The 15,529-nt window shown below is 34.6% G+C and overlaps 1 protein-coding gene across 1 annotated transcript in view; it reads right to left on the bottom strand.

Annotated features, from left to right (window-relative positions):
• The window catches only part of LOC138944753 (lachesin), a 47,748-nt gene that overhangs the window by 2,412 nt on the left and 29,807 nt on the right, over positions 1-15,529 (bottom strand). The window contains exons 2-5 of the mRNA XM_070315709.1: positions 14,092-14,181; positions 10,345-10,466; positions 4,063-4,248; positions 2,143-2,335 (exon numbers count right to left, since the gene is read on the bottom strand). Of these exons, the coding sequence (XP_070171810.1) occupies positions 2,143-2,335; positions 4,063-4,248; positions 10,345-10,466; positions 14,092-14,176 (586 nt within the window). The 5' untranslated portion in view covers positions 14,177-14,181. The remainder of the gene's footprint in view (positions 1-2,142; positions 2,336-4,062; positions 4,249-10,344; positions 10,467-14,091; positions 14,182-15,529) is intronic.

Raw genomic sequence — 15,529 nt, 5'->3', positions numbered from 1 at the left:
GGGGGCTATCTAATAGTGACCTTGGATTTGACATTAAAGGTCATTTTTAAGGTCATTTGAAGGTCAACTTCTGTTTTTTAAATGGAACCCTCTATTTTTTATTACATATTCTTGTAGCTTATCTCGAGAGCTTTCCAAAACACTACAATGGCATCTCCTCCACTCACTTCTACTTACAAAAAGCTATTAACATCAGATTATGTCCCCCTTGAAACCAAGCAAAATTGGTCCGATGCATTTTCGCTCGGATGCAAAAGCAGTCGAGTTACTCAGGTTTATTCTGTTTTAGATGCCTTATTCTGTATATAATTTAAAATCTCCTCGTTTTCGTGTAAAGACATTAAAAACTTTCGCAACAATTTTAAATCACGTGCAAGTATGTCTGTATGGAAAAGACGGCGGAACCACTGACAGGATGGAGATACCGCGGCAGTAACGATCTCGCGACGCAGTGTACACATTGAATATTGCAATCGGGTAGACGGAGTCGATACGGGCTTGGGCGACGAAGAGGAAATATATGTAAAGTCAACATCTATCACTCACAGTCAGGAAGGCTAATCGGATGACTGCTTTTTCGCGGCGAATCCAACAGGATCGGTCCCGCGTCGTACACGGGAACTTTTTCAGAAATGATCCCCGCGTTTGAAATATTTCATCCTAAAATCGAGTATGCGCGTGCCACATACGGATCAATTAAAAATAAATCATTTCAACGGAGATTCCATTTACGATCAATCGCGTTCCTTTTTAGAGTCAGGTTCATAATCAGTCATACCGGCGGAAATTTCATTTATTTTTTAGGGAGTGACGCATTTCACGTTAAAACGGCGCATCACGAAGTGGAATATATGATGGAATTTTAATTTACCATTTTAAGACCGCCACCAGGCGGTTATCTCTCTTTTATGCAACAATATAAGCATTATCTGGTAATTAACACTTAATCAAATTGGAACTCTATTATCATTCGCAAATCCTATCTCTCAGCCCGACAATAATCGCGTTAAAAAAAGCGTGTTTCCTTTCAGCGTCAATTATTTCACATTTCACATACACATATCCCGTAAAATACATCACGATCTTTTTAAATCTTTATGTTAATTGGAATAGAAAAATGTTCTTATATATTATACTTGATATAATCTCTTCTCTCTTACTTATTAGGTGTACAACTTTACTTCCGCCGTTTTCCTATAGATGGCTTTAGCGGTAAGTAGTGGTCGAAATAAATAGATCATAGACGTCATGCAATAAACTTGGGCATCTGTCAACATAACCCCATAGCAACATTAGTCAATTTGTGTCTGCATCATAAAGTTATTCTCGATTGAAAATGTCAGTTTACGAGCCAAATTCTCGTCATTTGCGGGACGTTTTAATTTTCTGCTTCAATATGAAGAAATCTGCGGCTGAGGCTCATCGAATGCTCTCAAATACTTATGGCGAAGCCGCTATTAGTGAAAGAACGTGTCGTGAGTGGTTTCGACGCTTCAAGAACGGTGATTTTCACGTCGAAGACCGGCATAGCGATGGAAGAGAGAAGGTTTTCGAAGATGTATTATGAGCTGTTAAAACCGACTGAAACAATCACAGGCGATCGTTATCGAACGCAATTAATGCGTTTGAGCCGAGCATTAAAAGACAAACGGCCGCAATACAACGAGAGACACGATAAAGTGATTTTGCAGCATGACAATGCTCGACCCCATGTTGCGAAAGTGGTCAAGACATACTTGGAAACGTTGAAATGGGAAGTCCTATCCCATCCGCCGTATTCTCCAGACGTTGCTCCCTCTGACTATCACTTGTTTCGATCAATGGCACACGGCCTGGTTGACCAGCACTTCCGGTCTTATGAAGAAGTAAGAATTTGGATCGATTCGTGGATCGCTTCAAAAGATGACCAGTTTTTTCAACACGGGATTCGTACGCTGCCCGAAAGATGGGAGAAAGTAGTGGCCAGAGATGGACAATACTTTGAATCATAAATGTATAACCAATTTTTTACAATAAATCCTCGAATTTCGGAAAAAAACGGCGGAAGCAAAGTTGTACGCCTAATAATATTTTATACTCTTTATTTTATGCTTCGCTGAGTTTCTCCACGCCAGTATGTTCAAAGGTTATATAAAAACGTACTTCGTCTAACTCCTTGATGCTCGTTCCTCAGGGTAATGTTCCGACCATCCTCTCGCCGCCAAAACACTATAGGTTTAGGATCGCCGGTCGTTCGACATCGCAGTTGCAGATCGCCGTTCTCCTTGGTAGTCAGGGAATCCGCCGAGTCCAAATCCATGATATCGGGCGGTATCACTACGTTCATGTAACCGGTCTGCTCGCAAGATTCGTATTCATTACTGAACGAAAAAGTATCCATCTTGCAGGACCAAAAAGAACCAAAATTTTTAAATAAAAAAAAAATTATAAAGATTAATGCTCCGTTCCAATATGCGTTTTGGACAATTTGCGCACAGAGCTGAGTCATATCTCGAAAATTTTATAGGCACAAAATGGTGAAAAATAATCCCACCATTCTCTCGATGAAATATCTATATTACTACATTTGTGTAAGAATGTTTTACTCGTGTTATATATGTATATTTCCAAATATGTTCGAAGTCAAATATATCGCGAGATTTGATTTCTCGCCTATTTAATAAAATATAAATATGTCTGTTTCTTTTTTCTCGGAGAGAATAAGATACGAATCGAGTAATTCAAATACCAGAAAAATGTGATATATTGATCATTTAATAATAAATGTTTTGTAGAAATAATGTTTCGCGGGATTTTTATATTATTTATGTATTATTTTGTATTTTATGTAATCTATTCGATCGAAATTTATCACGGAATTCAACAAAGCGACAATATATTTTTGGATGCCATATTCCGCGAAATTAAATTAATTAATATTTAATTTTACCTCATATATTCATTCAAAATGGTAATTATCTTAAAACGAGAGCGTTATTATATTATTTGTTAGTAACAGATGTACCATTGCCGCGGTGAATTTAATCGCACAGTTTTCGGACATTGAGTGAATCGTGAGATTGCGCGGTTGTAATTTCTCCATTGTTCTCACAATATAATAATAATTAATACAATAAGTTCGCGTTATAGGTATAAACGTCGGGAGTGCTGCGAAAGTGTGAACGTACGAAGTGCTACGCGGCCATCGTATTCTACTGATTAGATCGTAATTAATTGTTTCATAATTAATGTCTTCGCGAGTTAGTGCCATGAAGCAGCAAACGACAAAAAAGAAGAAAGAAGGCAACGAACGGCGAAGCGAAAATAAGGGTAAATTTCGGGCATTGCTTTTTCCAATTAGGATTGAATATTAGCCGTTTTGCACGTGCACGGATGTAGATATACAGGGTGTCCTACACCATCCGTACACTCCTTTTCTTTCAAACACTAAGCATTTTAGAGAAAAACCTTTTGGAGAAAAATTGTATGGTTTATAATGAGACAAATCAATTAGTGCCAAAAAAAAACAAATAATTATTTCAAAAAGTACATTGTAAATAATTTTCTTAAAAACAATTATTTTTTTATATTAATTGATTTGTCTCGTTATTCTGTACATAAAAGTATTACGGTAAGATTATCGAAAACTGAATATTTTACGAAATATTTTATTTTTTATATCAAAATATGTCAGATTAAAATATAAAATAACTCAAAAGGTACTTAATAAAAAAATACTTTATTATAGTGTTTTGGACAGCTCTCGAGATAAGCTACAAGAATATGTAATGAAAAATAGGGGGTTTCATTTAAGAAATTAAAGGTGTCCTTGACTTGACCTTAACGATGCCATCCAAGGTCAAACCAATGACACCATCTTATGTTCCCCTCAAAACCATACAATTTTTGTTCAAAACGTTTTTCTCTAAAATGCTTAGTTTTTGAAAGAAAAGGGGTGTACGGGTGGTCTAGGACACTCTGTATATCATGTGCACGCGTTGCAATTGCATTATATAAAAAGGGACGTGATAGGAGACGTGATAGAGGACGACTGTCGCTCTAATGTTGAGCGGTTCTACTGACCTGGCTCTTCATAGGATCCGTATTAACTTGACACATGTATGCGCCGGAGTCATTCGGTTGAACGTTAGTCACGTGCAGCTTCCATGTGTTATGGCCGTTGTGAGTGACGGACAAGCGTGGATTGTGCGCTACCAGATGCGTGTGAATGGCCAAAATCGCACGCGAATCCGACTTTATCCAGGCGATCTGTGCGTGACGTAATAAAATTGTTCATTTCGTCCGTAATAGAGTGGATCATATCGTTATAAAGTTTGAAGCAATATATTTTAATAAAAATTCCGTACGCGATTTTTAAAAAATGTGACTAAAATATCTTGGCTATTAATTATTTCGTATATTAATTATTTAATATTTGACACGATAAATGTATATTTGCTATAAATTTATTATAATTAGAGAAATTGTATTTTGCAATATTGTGTAAATATTTTGTAGCAACCATTCTTTATAAACGGTTTTCCGTACTCGCATCCGAATATAAAAATATCCGCATATCGTTAGCAATATTTGAAAAATATATATTTAATTTAGCTCGTAATACGTGTGTGTGTGTGTGTGTGTGTGTGTGTATATGTCAAATAATATTTCCCTTTGATATTTACGCATCGAACGGAGTAAATATACATGCATAATAGATTAATAAAAAAATCGATAAAATAATTTTTCATAAAATTCGTGTTGTACCGACGATGATTATATACAATTCGAGATGAGAGTTTTACACATAATCACTATGTAAGTATTATAACTTTCGCAAAAATAAATGATTTGATTACAGAGTAAATTCCAAGACGTTTTTTATATATACACATATATCAAACAGTTATTTTTCCAGCTTTATATAATCCATAACTCTTTCGCAACACCATAGTAATACCTTCTTGTGTGAAAGCAACAAAAGGATATCATAAAGATAAATAATGCGCGGAAACATGTGTGTAGGAGAGATTTTTGCTCTTTCTCGCGCAGAGAGATGCATTTTACGGTAGGGAGGGCGAGCGCGGGGGAGAAAGATCGGGCCACTTTGCGTACGAGAAGAGCGGGTACCCTTCATTAGTACCAGATGCGGTGCTTAAAAAGCATCGCGATGCTCGCGAAAGGCGCTTATCGGTATTCATACCGGTCGGTGGCGCGACGTTGGGGCTTTGCACTCTCAAATTCTGCTCGAGTTTACATCGCCACCCTTCCTAGTCTCCTCCTCCCTCTTGCGCTCGGTCGACAGCTCGATCTGTCATATTTCAGACGACGATGCGGTGAAGCCATGAAGCGAATGAAAGGGCTATTAAACCGCGAACAAAAGTTCTCACGTTGCCGAGCTTCGATCGGCAATAGAATTTAAGATGCGCATAAATGCGCGTGAAAGGATATCGCGATCTACCTGTTGGCAATACACGCTTTTGTCGCGTCTGGATCTCCTTTCCTCGGAGAGATGATCCTTCGTATACCAAGAGTAATTGGCAGGTGTCCTTATAGACATTCGATATGGGATTCTGACTCACGCGATTACAGATCTATAATAGCATTATATATATCTCGAGGTATTACATTTAGATGGCTATATTAATTTAGTTATATATCGGTGTATATATACGTATATGTTGCGGGATTTCACGCATTTCTTTCTCAATTAGATCTGCATTTGCTCGTATCTCCCAAAAGAGATTTGTTATCTATTTTTAATCCATTAAAAAAAAAATATATATATATATATATATATATTTCTCGATTAATTTGAAACAAATTTTACTGACGTAATTCCATTCGCATCTAATTGCAAGCCTTGAATTCCCATGGAGAGACACCGGAAGCTTTAGATACAGTTGCACTAGTTCACTACATAGAACTGTAAAGGATTAAATTTCTTAGATTAGATGTTACGGGATATATACGAGATACAGTTACGTATAACACGACGACAGACGGCTGCCAAATTAAACAGCTTTCAATGTACGGCAAGTATATACGCGCATTTTTGTTTACCCGGCAAATTTTGTTTTTATTTATAATCTTTATTTATAAGCGATTAAATCGCGTAAACATATCTTCTCGATGTGCAAGATAAAATATCCATGTATCGCATAAAAATAAAATCACGCGAAAAGAATGTATATTGATTAAACAAAACAGAGAGTATGCAAAATATAATATTTTGCGTATATGTGAGGCTTCTCTCTCTCTCTCTCTCTCTCTCTCTTTTTCTGCGCCAATAATATATCTAAACGAGATGGGAAATGAAACAAGATAAACGGTAAACGAGTTATCAGAATCATTTATCGAAAATTTAAACGAAATTTATATTAAAGCTTCCGAAATTCTGCGCGGAAATACAGACAAATACAAATGTCGTATAAAAAAATATATATATATATATATATACAGATGAATGTACGGAAAACAGTTAAATTTTTTCGCAATTCGAACCTTCCTTCGCAATTTTCTTCTCGTGTAACAGTTGTCAGATCTAGATTTTTATATATACCAGGTATATAAATATGAAACCGGAATTTTTGTATAGAAAATACACGTTTATTGTATGAAAATGATAAAAAATATTTTATTCGAAGTATTGCCCGTTGCTAGCTATACATTTTTCCCATCTCTCTGACAATTTGTGGATGCCACGCCAAAAAAACTGTTGCTCCTTTGAGGCAAACCAGTCATCGAGCCATTTTCGTACATTTTCGTAAGAAGTGAAGTGCTGCTCGGCAAGTGCGTGTCCCATCGATGCAAATAAGTAGTAATCGGATGGAGCCAAGTTTGGTGAGTAAGCCGCATGCGAAAGTATTTCCCAACTAAACGCCTCAATCGTTTCCTTGACCGGTTTTGCTGTGTGTAATGGTGCATTATCATGAAGCAAAATCACTTTGTGTTGCCTTTTTTGATATTCTGGTCGTTTTTCACGCAAAGCTTGATTCAAATCGAGTTGTTGTTGCGTTTAAGCGTCATCCTTATCCAACAACGTTTGCAATTCGCTGTCTTCAAACTTTTCCGGTGGTCTTCCACGTTCTTCGTTTCTCACGTCAAAATCGCCACTTTTGAATTTTTTAAATCACTCAAAGCACTGTGATTTATCAAGAGCATGCTTACCGTAAGTTTCGACAAGCATCCGATGCGATTCTGCAGCAGTTTTCTTCAAATGGTAACAGAAAATCAATGCTGTCCGCAAATCGTAGTTTCCAGGCACAAAATTCGACATGTTCAACACTATTAAAAACTATGCTGTTGTATGAAACTTGTATTGTTGTGAGTTGAAAATCTTTATCAGATGTCAAAACAAGAAAATGGCGCTAATGACGCGGTTTGACGGTAACTACATTGACAGTTAGGACCAGCTATGGGCAAATTCCGGTTTCATATTTATATACCTGGTAAACTAAACAAACTACATCATACTTAAATCATATACTTTCTTGTACGAATAATTCACTGTTAATTATAATATCTCAAGTGTTATGTTATCACTTATCAAAGAAAGGGAATCATTTTTCTTATTTTTTTACTATGTAATGTTTTATAGAGTCACGAACTTGAATTTGACGCTAATAATTTATATCCTTTTCCGCGATTTTCGTCTCGCGTGTGACAGTTGTCAGGTATGGATTTTTACATATAAATTAAACAAGCTACAACTTAAAGAATATCATATACGAATAACTCACTGTTAATCATAATATTTCAAGTGTTATCAAAGTATAAAATATATTATCAAAGAGGGGGAATTATTTTTCTTATTCTTTTTATTATATACAATGTAATGTTTTATAGAGTCACAAATTTGAATTCGACACTGATAATTGCGTATTACGTATTAATTGTTTATGCAAGAAAAATATATCTTTTTGCACGATTCTTGTACCTAATCGTCATCTTGCTGAAATGCGTAAGGTGCATATAAACCATGTCGCAAAGTCAGCACGACGGCGCATTTGCGCGGGAAGCATGAGGTGGAAGCTCGGTGGCAAAAATCAGGGCTATTCACCAACGTTATATTAACGGATCTGATTTATGTTCTTTCTTCCGTTGTTTCCTTTCTCTTTCCGAAGAGAAAGAGAGAGAGAGAGGTGCTCTCTTCGAGGCACAGCCGCGAGCGACAAGACGGGCGTCTCTCCTCCTCCTCTCCTTTTTCTAACGCTCGCAAGCACAGCGTTAGAAACACGATAGAAATGATTGTCGCTATTCGAGCGCGCAATCAAACTTAGACTTCTTCTTGAAAGTGAATTACTCGCCGAGTCTGATGCCGGAAGGGATTCCCTGGACCTTGGTATATACAACTGAACACTTCCTTCACACGCGAACGCACACGTGAGTAGATACACAGAGATCGAACGTTTTCGTATTAAATCATGATCAATATAGAATCCGTAGAATCGTGTCGAAAAATATGCAAACTGCTGATTCGCGGCTAAATTAGATAACATCTGATAAAACAAAGATATAAATGTTGAAAAATACGCGAAATTGTAAGGCTCATTTATCATAATGATAAATTCTTCATTTAATTTGAACGTGATTTTTCTTCGATAAAAATTCGAAGGGGTAGTTCTCGAGTAATCAATGGTTGAAAATAAAGAGCTCTCTTAGCAAACCAAGCTTTGCGGAAGAGCAAATAGACAAGAAATCTGGAATCTATAACTAATTTCAAATGGACTTTATTTTAATAGAATATTAATCTGAGAGATTTAATTGCGAAGAGATATTTAAAGATAAAAATTGAAAGTTAGGGATGAATGATGATGTTAAGAAAGAATATAATTTAGATTCACCGAAAGATTTATTATTATTTGAATCAATTTTTTTATTCTCGTTTTTATTTAATTTTATATTGCTTAAATTTGAGGAGACCCGCGCGTATACGTCAAAATTTTTATCGAAAATCAAAGTCAACGTTCAATTTTTATTAATATTTATATAGTCATTGCAATGTAAGGATATTGCGGATGGTGAAAACTGTACAGCGAGACCGATCGGAATAGCTGGTTTAGTCGATACGTGAGCGATGTTTCGACGATACATTCTCTTGTCTTCTTGTCTTTGGAAAATACATTGAATATTCGATGGTTCCGCTTGATTTGCATTGTTTCGCTATTCAGATCCAAGGAAAACATCTTGACGTTTGTAACGTCGCTCGCGGCTTCTCTCTTAAGCCCGTTCTACAATAAGTCGTATGTTGAAGTCGTATGTCGCTAGTTGTATGTCGTATGATGGATATTGTTGCGACTTACCATTCTACATTAAGTCGCATAGTGTATTATTGAAAAATAAGGTTAACAAGAAAGATGGATAATGTAACTATTGGAGTTTACCTCAATTTGTTATTAATTTGGTTGCGAACAAAATTAATAATAATTTCATCTAGGCTTGACATAATGTCACAAAGAATATTGAGAGTTATGCTATATTTGCTGGATAATAACCTATACTATATATAAAATGCGTTGATGTCGCATGTCGTAAGCAGGAAAAGATGAAAGTTGACCATCTTTCATTCCGATACCGACACACGACTTGCGACAACTTCATGCGACAGCCGACAACCCAATGCGCATGCGTCCGACATCCGACTACGACGTACGATTTATTGTAGAACGGGCCTTAGGAGTCGAACTTTTTCAGTTTTACGCAAAAAATTTATAGAACATAAATTATGTATTTTTTAAAAAACTGCAACTTTTATTTGAAACATTTTTTTCTTACATCAATATTTATTGAAATAATGTCTAAAAAGTTATATTTTTTCAGTTTTTTTGAGTTTTGACCTTGAAAATGACCTTGTCGCAAATTTTCATTATCATATTCGTAATCAGCGTTAAAAAATACAAAAAATAGTGTAGTTTCAAAAAAATCGGAGGGTTCACCTATTCGGAACTTTATCCAAAGAGCTTAATGATTTTAATAAAATATTAATGTTTTGACCCGATTATTTTATACCTCTCCCTCTCTCTCTCTCTCTTCTTTCGTCTCTCTCGTTGTTTCATTATTAAAGAATATTTCTTATGCTATCGCACATTGCTATATTTTCTTGCTGCACAATTGACGTTCGCTTATTTAAAGTACTTGGCAGCGTGTTCCTGCGTAATCGACTTAACGGAAATATTAATTCTCGCGTTTAATATTTGATAATAAAATAATATGATTCGATGTGCTATTAGTTCAAATTTCCCATGATATAAATCCATCCGGTATATTTTGCTAAAATACTTAATATTTAGGCCATATTACTATTTCGAGCGATGGCCCTAATCGAGCCAATTACACGCGCGCGAACTGCACGAGTACATTTACCTTGTAAGACTGAAGATGATTAACGACGCAGGTGAAGAAGACGTCGCGACCTTGAACAACCGTGTGATTTTCCAAGCGTGCCAGAAATTCGGGCAGGACCTCGGATTTGGGCGGCATTTGACCTGAATTATGCAATTAACGATTATATGTGCTAACGATTATAGCTAACGGATCCATAAAGTTAATCCTTAATTAAAATCCTCAGCCACCAACTTGCCGCCGATACGAATATGATGTATGAACGGCGCATTAGAGGAAATTTGGGGAATGGGTGCCGAATGCCCGTCATCTTTTTGTGCCGCATGCACGCGCGCAAAATTTAATCTAGATCGCTGCGTTATTTATGTATGTAACGAGCGACCGGTCGACCATATCTCTAAAAGAGGAATATACAGGGTCCTAGACCAGTCGTACACCCCTTTTCTTTCAAAAACTAAGCATTTTAGAGAAAAACGTTTTCAACAAAAATTGTATGGTTTTGAGGGGAACATAAGATGGTGTCATTGGTTTGATCTTGGATGGCATCGTTAAGGTCAAGTCAAAAACACCTTTAATTTCTTAAACGGAACTCCCTACTTTTCATTACATATTCTTATAGCTTATCTCGAGAGCTTTCCAAAACACTATAATAAAGTATTTTTTCATTAAGTACTTTTTGAGTTATTTTATATTTTAAACATATGACATATTTTGTTATTAAAAATTAAATATCTCGTAAAATATTCAGTTTTCGATAATCTTACCGTAATACTTTTATGTATAGAGTAATGAGTCAAATCAATTAGTATAAAAAATAATTGTTTTTAAGAAAATTATTTACAATGTATTTTTTTAAACAATTATTTGTTTTTTTTGGGCACTAATTGATTTATCTCATTATTCTGTACATAAAAGAATTACGGTAAGATTATCGAAAACTAAATATTTTACGAGATATTTAATTTTTTATATCAAAATATGTCAGATTAAAATATAAAATAACTCAAAAAGTACTTAATGAAAAAATACTTTATTATAGTGTTTTGGACAGCTCTCGAGGTACGCTATAAGAATATGCAATAAAAAGTAAGGGTTCACTTTAAGAAATTAAAGGTGTCCTTGACTTGACCTTAACGATGCCATCCAAGGTCAAACCAATGACACCATCTTATGTTCCCCTCAAAACCATACAATTTTTGTTCAAAACGTTTTTCTCTAAAATGCTTAGTTTTTGAAAGAAAAGGGGTATACGAGTGGTCTAGGACACCCTGTATATTCCTCTTTTAATTCGTTATTGCATAAACCTACTTGTGTATAGAACGAGACGCGTAAAGCGTGTTTTAATTAAATGTAAATCATTGTTTTAAGTAAAAAAATATTGCTAATTGTTAAATTTTTTAAAATATTAATAATACGAAAAAATTTCATTAGGCAAAATTGAAGCGTTTTACAAAATTTCTGCATCTTCCGAGTACATTTACTTTTTTCTTTGTATGAAAATGCTAAGGAATTTTTGAGAACAAAAATTGTTTTTAAAATAAAATTATATATTTTTTAAATATGCACATAAAATTGCAGTTCACACTTAACAATGTTTGCAACCAGAATCATTCAACATTAATCAAAATTGCGGACAGAAAAAAGGAGTTATTCTATTGATTTCGAAATCTTCCTTCTTGGCGGTTTCATAAAAAAATAGATATATTTAAAAAATATGTATGTATAATATGTATGCCTTAGAAGAATTTTGCCCAATCATCAATATCATAGAAAATATTCACTCGTCACGCTTTATGCGTCTGTATTTTGTATATATACAGGGTATCCCCAATTTAAATGGCAAAACTTCAAGAGTGTGTAGGAGACCAAAAAACTAAGACAAAAAGTCCTTTAGAGGTTTGCCCAATTTTAGAGAAAATCGCAAAAATTCAATTTCTCATTGTCAGTTGTTCTCTTGAGTTGATTGGCACCGAATAAACTTTCTGCTTCAAGATTCCTTACATATGTAAACACTTGATGTTATCCTTTACGGTGCCAATCAATTCAAGAGAGCGATTAAGAGACCGAATCATAGATGCAGTGCACCAAATATCACTAGAACAATGTCTAGCTGCAATTAATGAGGTCAGTGTTAGATGTAATGTTTGCATTGCTGCAAGAGGGCAACATTTTGAACAATATCTGCATTAAATAGATGATAACATAAATAAAATGTAAATAAATAAGTAAAAAAATGAAAACTTGTTTTGTTTCTTTTTTTGTGATTTTCTCCAAAATGGAGCAAAAACGAACGAACCTCTAAAGGACTTTCTGTCTTAGCTTTTCGGTCCCCTACACGCTCCTGAAGTTTTGCCATTTAAATTGGGGACACCCTGTATAATACAGACGCATAAAGCGTAATGAGTGAATATTTTCTATGATATTGATGATATATATATAATTGTTATAAGTTCAATCATTTCTTTGCATTCGATGCATTCTCTTTTACGTTTCGTGTTCCTCTTTTATTATTATATTCGAAGTTTCCTAAAGTGATTATTCGTATTTTATATTTTACCCAACACGTAAAAGTGAGTATATTGTAAAATAAGTTGTTTATTGTGCGTCGAATCCTTAAGGATCTTCTGGTCGCCGATGTTACATCGAATGATATTCATCCCTCGTGTGGTAAGATATGACATTACGTTTCACGCAGAAATCGCGCATTGATCATCCTCGCGATAACAGGATAGAATCTAATAGGCGAAAAAGGAAATGTATTCTTTCTATATCCTTCTCGGTTAACTTCTCGAAGCGAGCACGCGAATATGAAGGAAAGGGGAGAAAGTTTCGCGAGAAATGGGATGTTTATTAATCACGCGGAACACGGCCGAGCGAAAGTTCGCTGACTTGTGGAGTAATCATCATCTATCATGATCTATCGCGTGGAAAAGTTACCGCGAAGATCGGATAGCATTTTTGTTAGTCCGTACATGCGAATCGAGTGCTCGACGATCCACGCATCACGATTCATGTCTCTTCTATGTATTGAGAAATCAACTTGACACGATCATGGAATAAAAAGAAAACTTCATTAAAAAGATTCAATAATAAGTAGGTGCCTAAAATTTACGTAAATTGTATTTACATATTTCTCTCGTGTCCTCTTACAAAAATCCAACATTTCCTAAATAACTTTCATTGTAAAAGAGAACAACGGTCTTTAATTTTCTCACATTCAATTCGATTGATTAATTAATTTTGAGCACACATCTTAGATTTTTCTTCCAGATGGGTATTAAATATTATCTTTCGTAAAAAAAATTTCATAATTTTGCATATCTAATTGCGCGATAAATCAATATCAGTAATAAATAAATAAATGTAACAGCGGACGCGGGACATTTCTCTCGAAGCTGAAGAAAAGTCGGCGACTTACCACTTTGCAATTCCTGCTTCCTTTTAAACAAGGATCCCTTTTAAGCTTTCGCGGAAACGCGAGGCTACCGATAGTCTCGATGTCTCTGGAAAAGATTCCATTTGATTCTTTCCGAAACTGGAGCAAAGAAAGGCGGCGCAAAAGTAACAGGCACGATACTGTCGTGGCGATCGGGGACGGGGGTAAAATGGAGTGGTATTCTGTGATTCTCCGTGCGGATTAAAAACTCGTAACTTTTGCTTCTCCTCTCCCGTAACTCCCGACCGACTTCTCTTTTTTCTTCCTATTTTTTAAGGGATCTACATCGCGAAGATACTTACCTCCCTGAAAGCGATATATTCAAGTCTTACCGAGACTGACGTGAAGAAAAGCGGCGATAAAGACGCACACTGCGACGTTCTGCGATGCCATGCCATAGGGTAAGCCATACGCCATACGTACTGCAATGTGAAATACATTGAAATCAAAAAAATATCTTTTTTCCGAAACAATACATATTAGAAGTTTTAGTTTGTAAGCTAATAAATGAAACAAAATTATTAAATATAATATATCTAAATTATTCTTTGAGTGATTAAATTATTAGCATTCTAAGTTTGTGAATACATATATTCTTTGCAGCAATTTTTTTGTTTATAATTCTTATACATAATAATAATAATAATAATATCGCTTGTGTTCATGATTTTTCTAATGCGGTTGGTGGATTTTTTATAGTCTCCTCAATGAAACAACTACGAGAATGCATGTAGGCTCTTCTGCATTCCATCTTGGAACTCTTGTAAATCTATTGTAAATTTGTAAAACTCATATATTGTAAATTTCGATAACAATTTCCGAATTAAGAAACTCACGATAATTCCTTTCGTTATAAATTTTGGTATTATCTCTTTTTTATCTCTTATTCTCTCTCTTTAATCATTCACGTTTTATTCTTTTCTATACTTATAAGTCATCGTCCATATAAATGTAAAAGAGATACGACTGTGTGAAAAAGGCCACGATCATACAATGATCTCGAAATGCTCCGGAAAATTAATTGTTTTAATGAGAGGGGTGTGTGCGCAGCGAAATCGACATTTTAATTTGTATTGATCTCATTTGGATTTACATTGATAATCTATTTATCATAGTTAGACCTTTATACATAAACTTGTAGGGAACGAAGGGGGCTATCTAATAGCTTGGATTTGACATTAAAGGTCATTTTCAAGGTCTACTTCCATTTTTTAAATGGAACCCCCTATTTTTCATTACATATTCTTGTAGCTTATCTCGAGAACTTTCCAAAACACTATAATAAAGTATTTTTTTATTAAGTACTTTTTTAGTTACATATTTTATATTTTAATCTGACATATTTTGATATAAAAAATAAAATATTTCGTAAAATATTCAGTTTTCGAAAATCTTACCATAATACTTTTATATAAAGAATAACGAGACAAATCAATTAGTATAAAAAATAATTGTTTTTAAGAAAATTATTTACAATGTATTTTTTTAAACAATTATTTGTTCTTTTTTGACACTAATTGATTCGTCTCATTGTTCTGTACATAAAAATATTACGGTAAGATTATTGAAAACTGAATATTTTACGAAATATTTTATTTTTTTTATATCAAAATATGTCAGATTAAAATATAAAATAACTCAAAAAGTACTTAATGAAAAAATACTTTATTATAGTGTTTTGGAAAGCTCTCGAGATAAGCTACAAGAATATGTAATGAAAAATAGGGAGTTCTATTTAAAAAACGGAAGTTGACCTTCAAATGACCTTGA

This window comes from Polyergus mexicanus, unplaced genomic scaffold, assembly GCF_030449975.1.
Source record: "Polyergus mexicanus isolate NDT 795.1 unplaced genomic scaffold, iyPolMexi1.0 SCAF_2, whole genome shotgun sequence".
NCBI classification, from domain to species: domain Eukaryota; kingdom Metazoa; phylum Arthropoda; class Insecta; order Hymenoptera; family Formicidae; genus Polyergus; species Polyergus mexicanus.
This window is presented reverse-complemented; position numbering and strand designations above follow the sequence as displayed.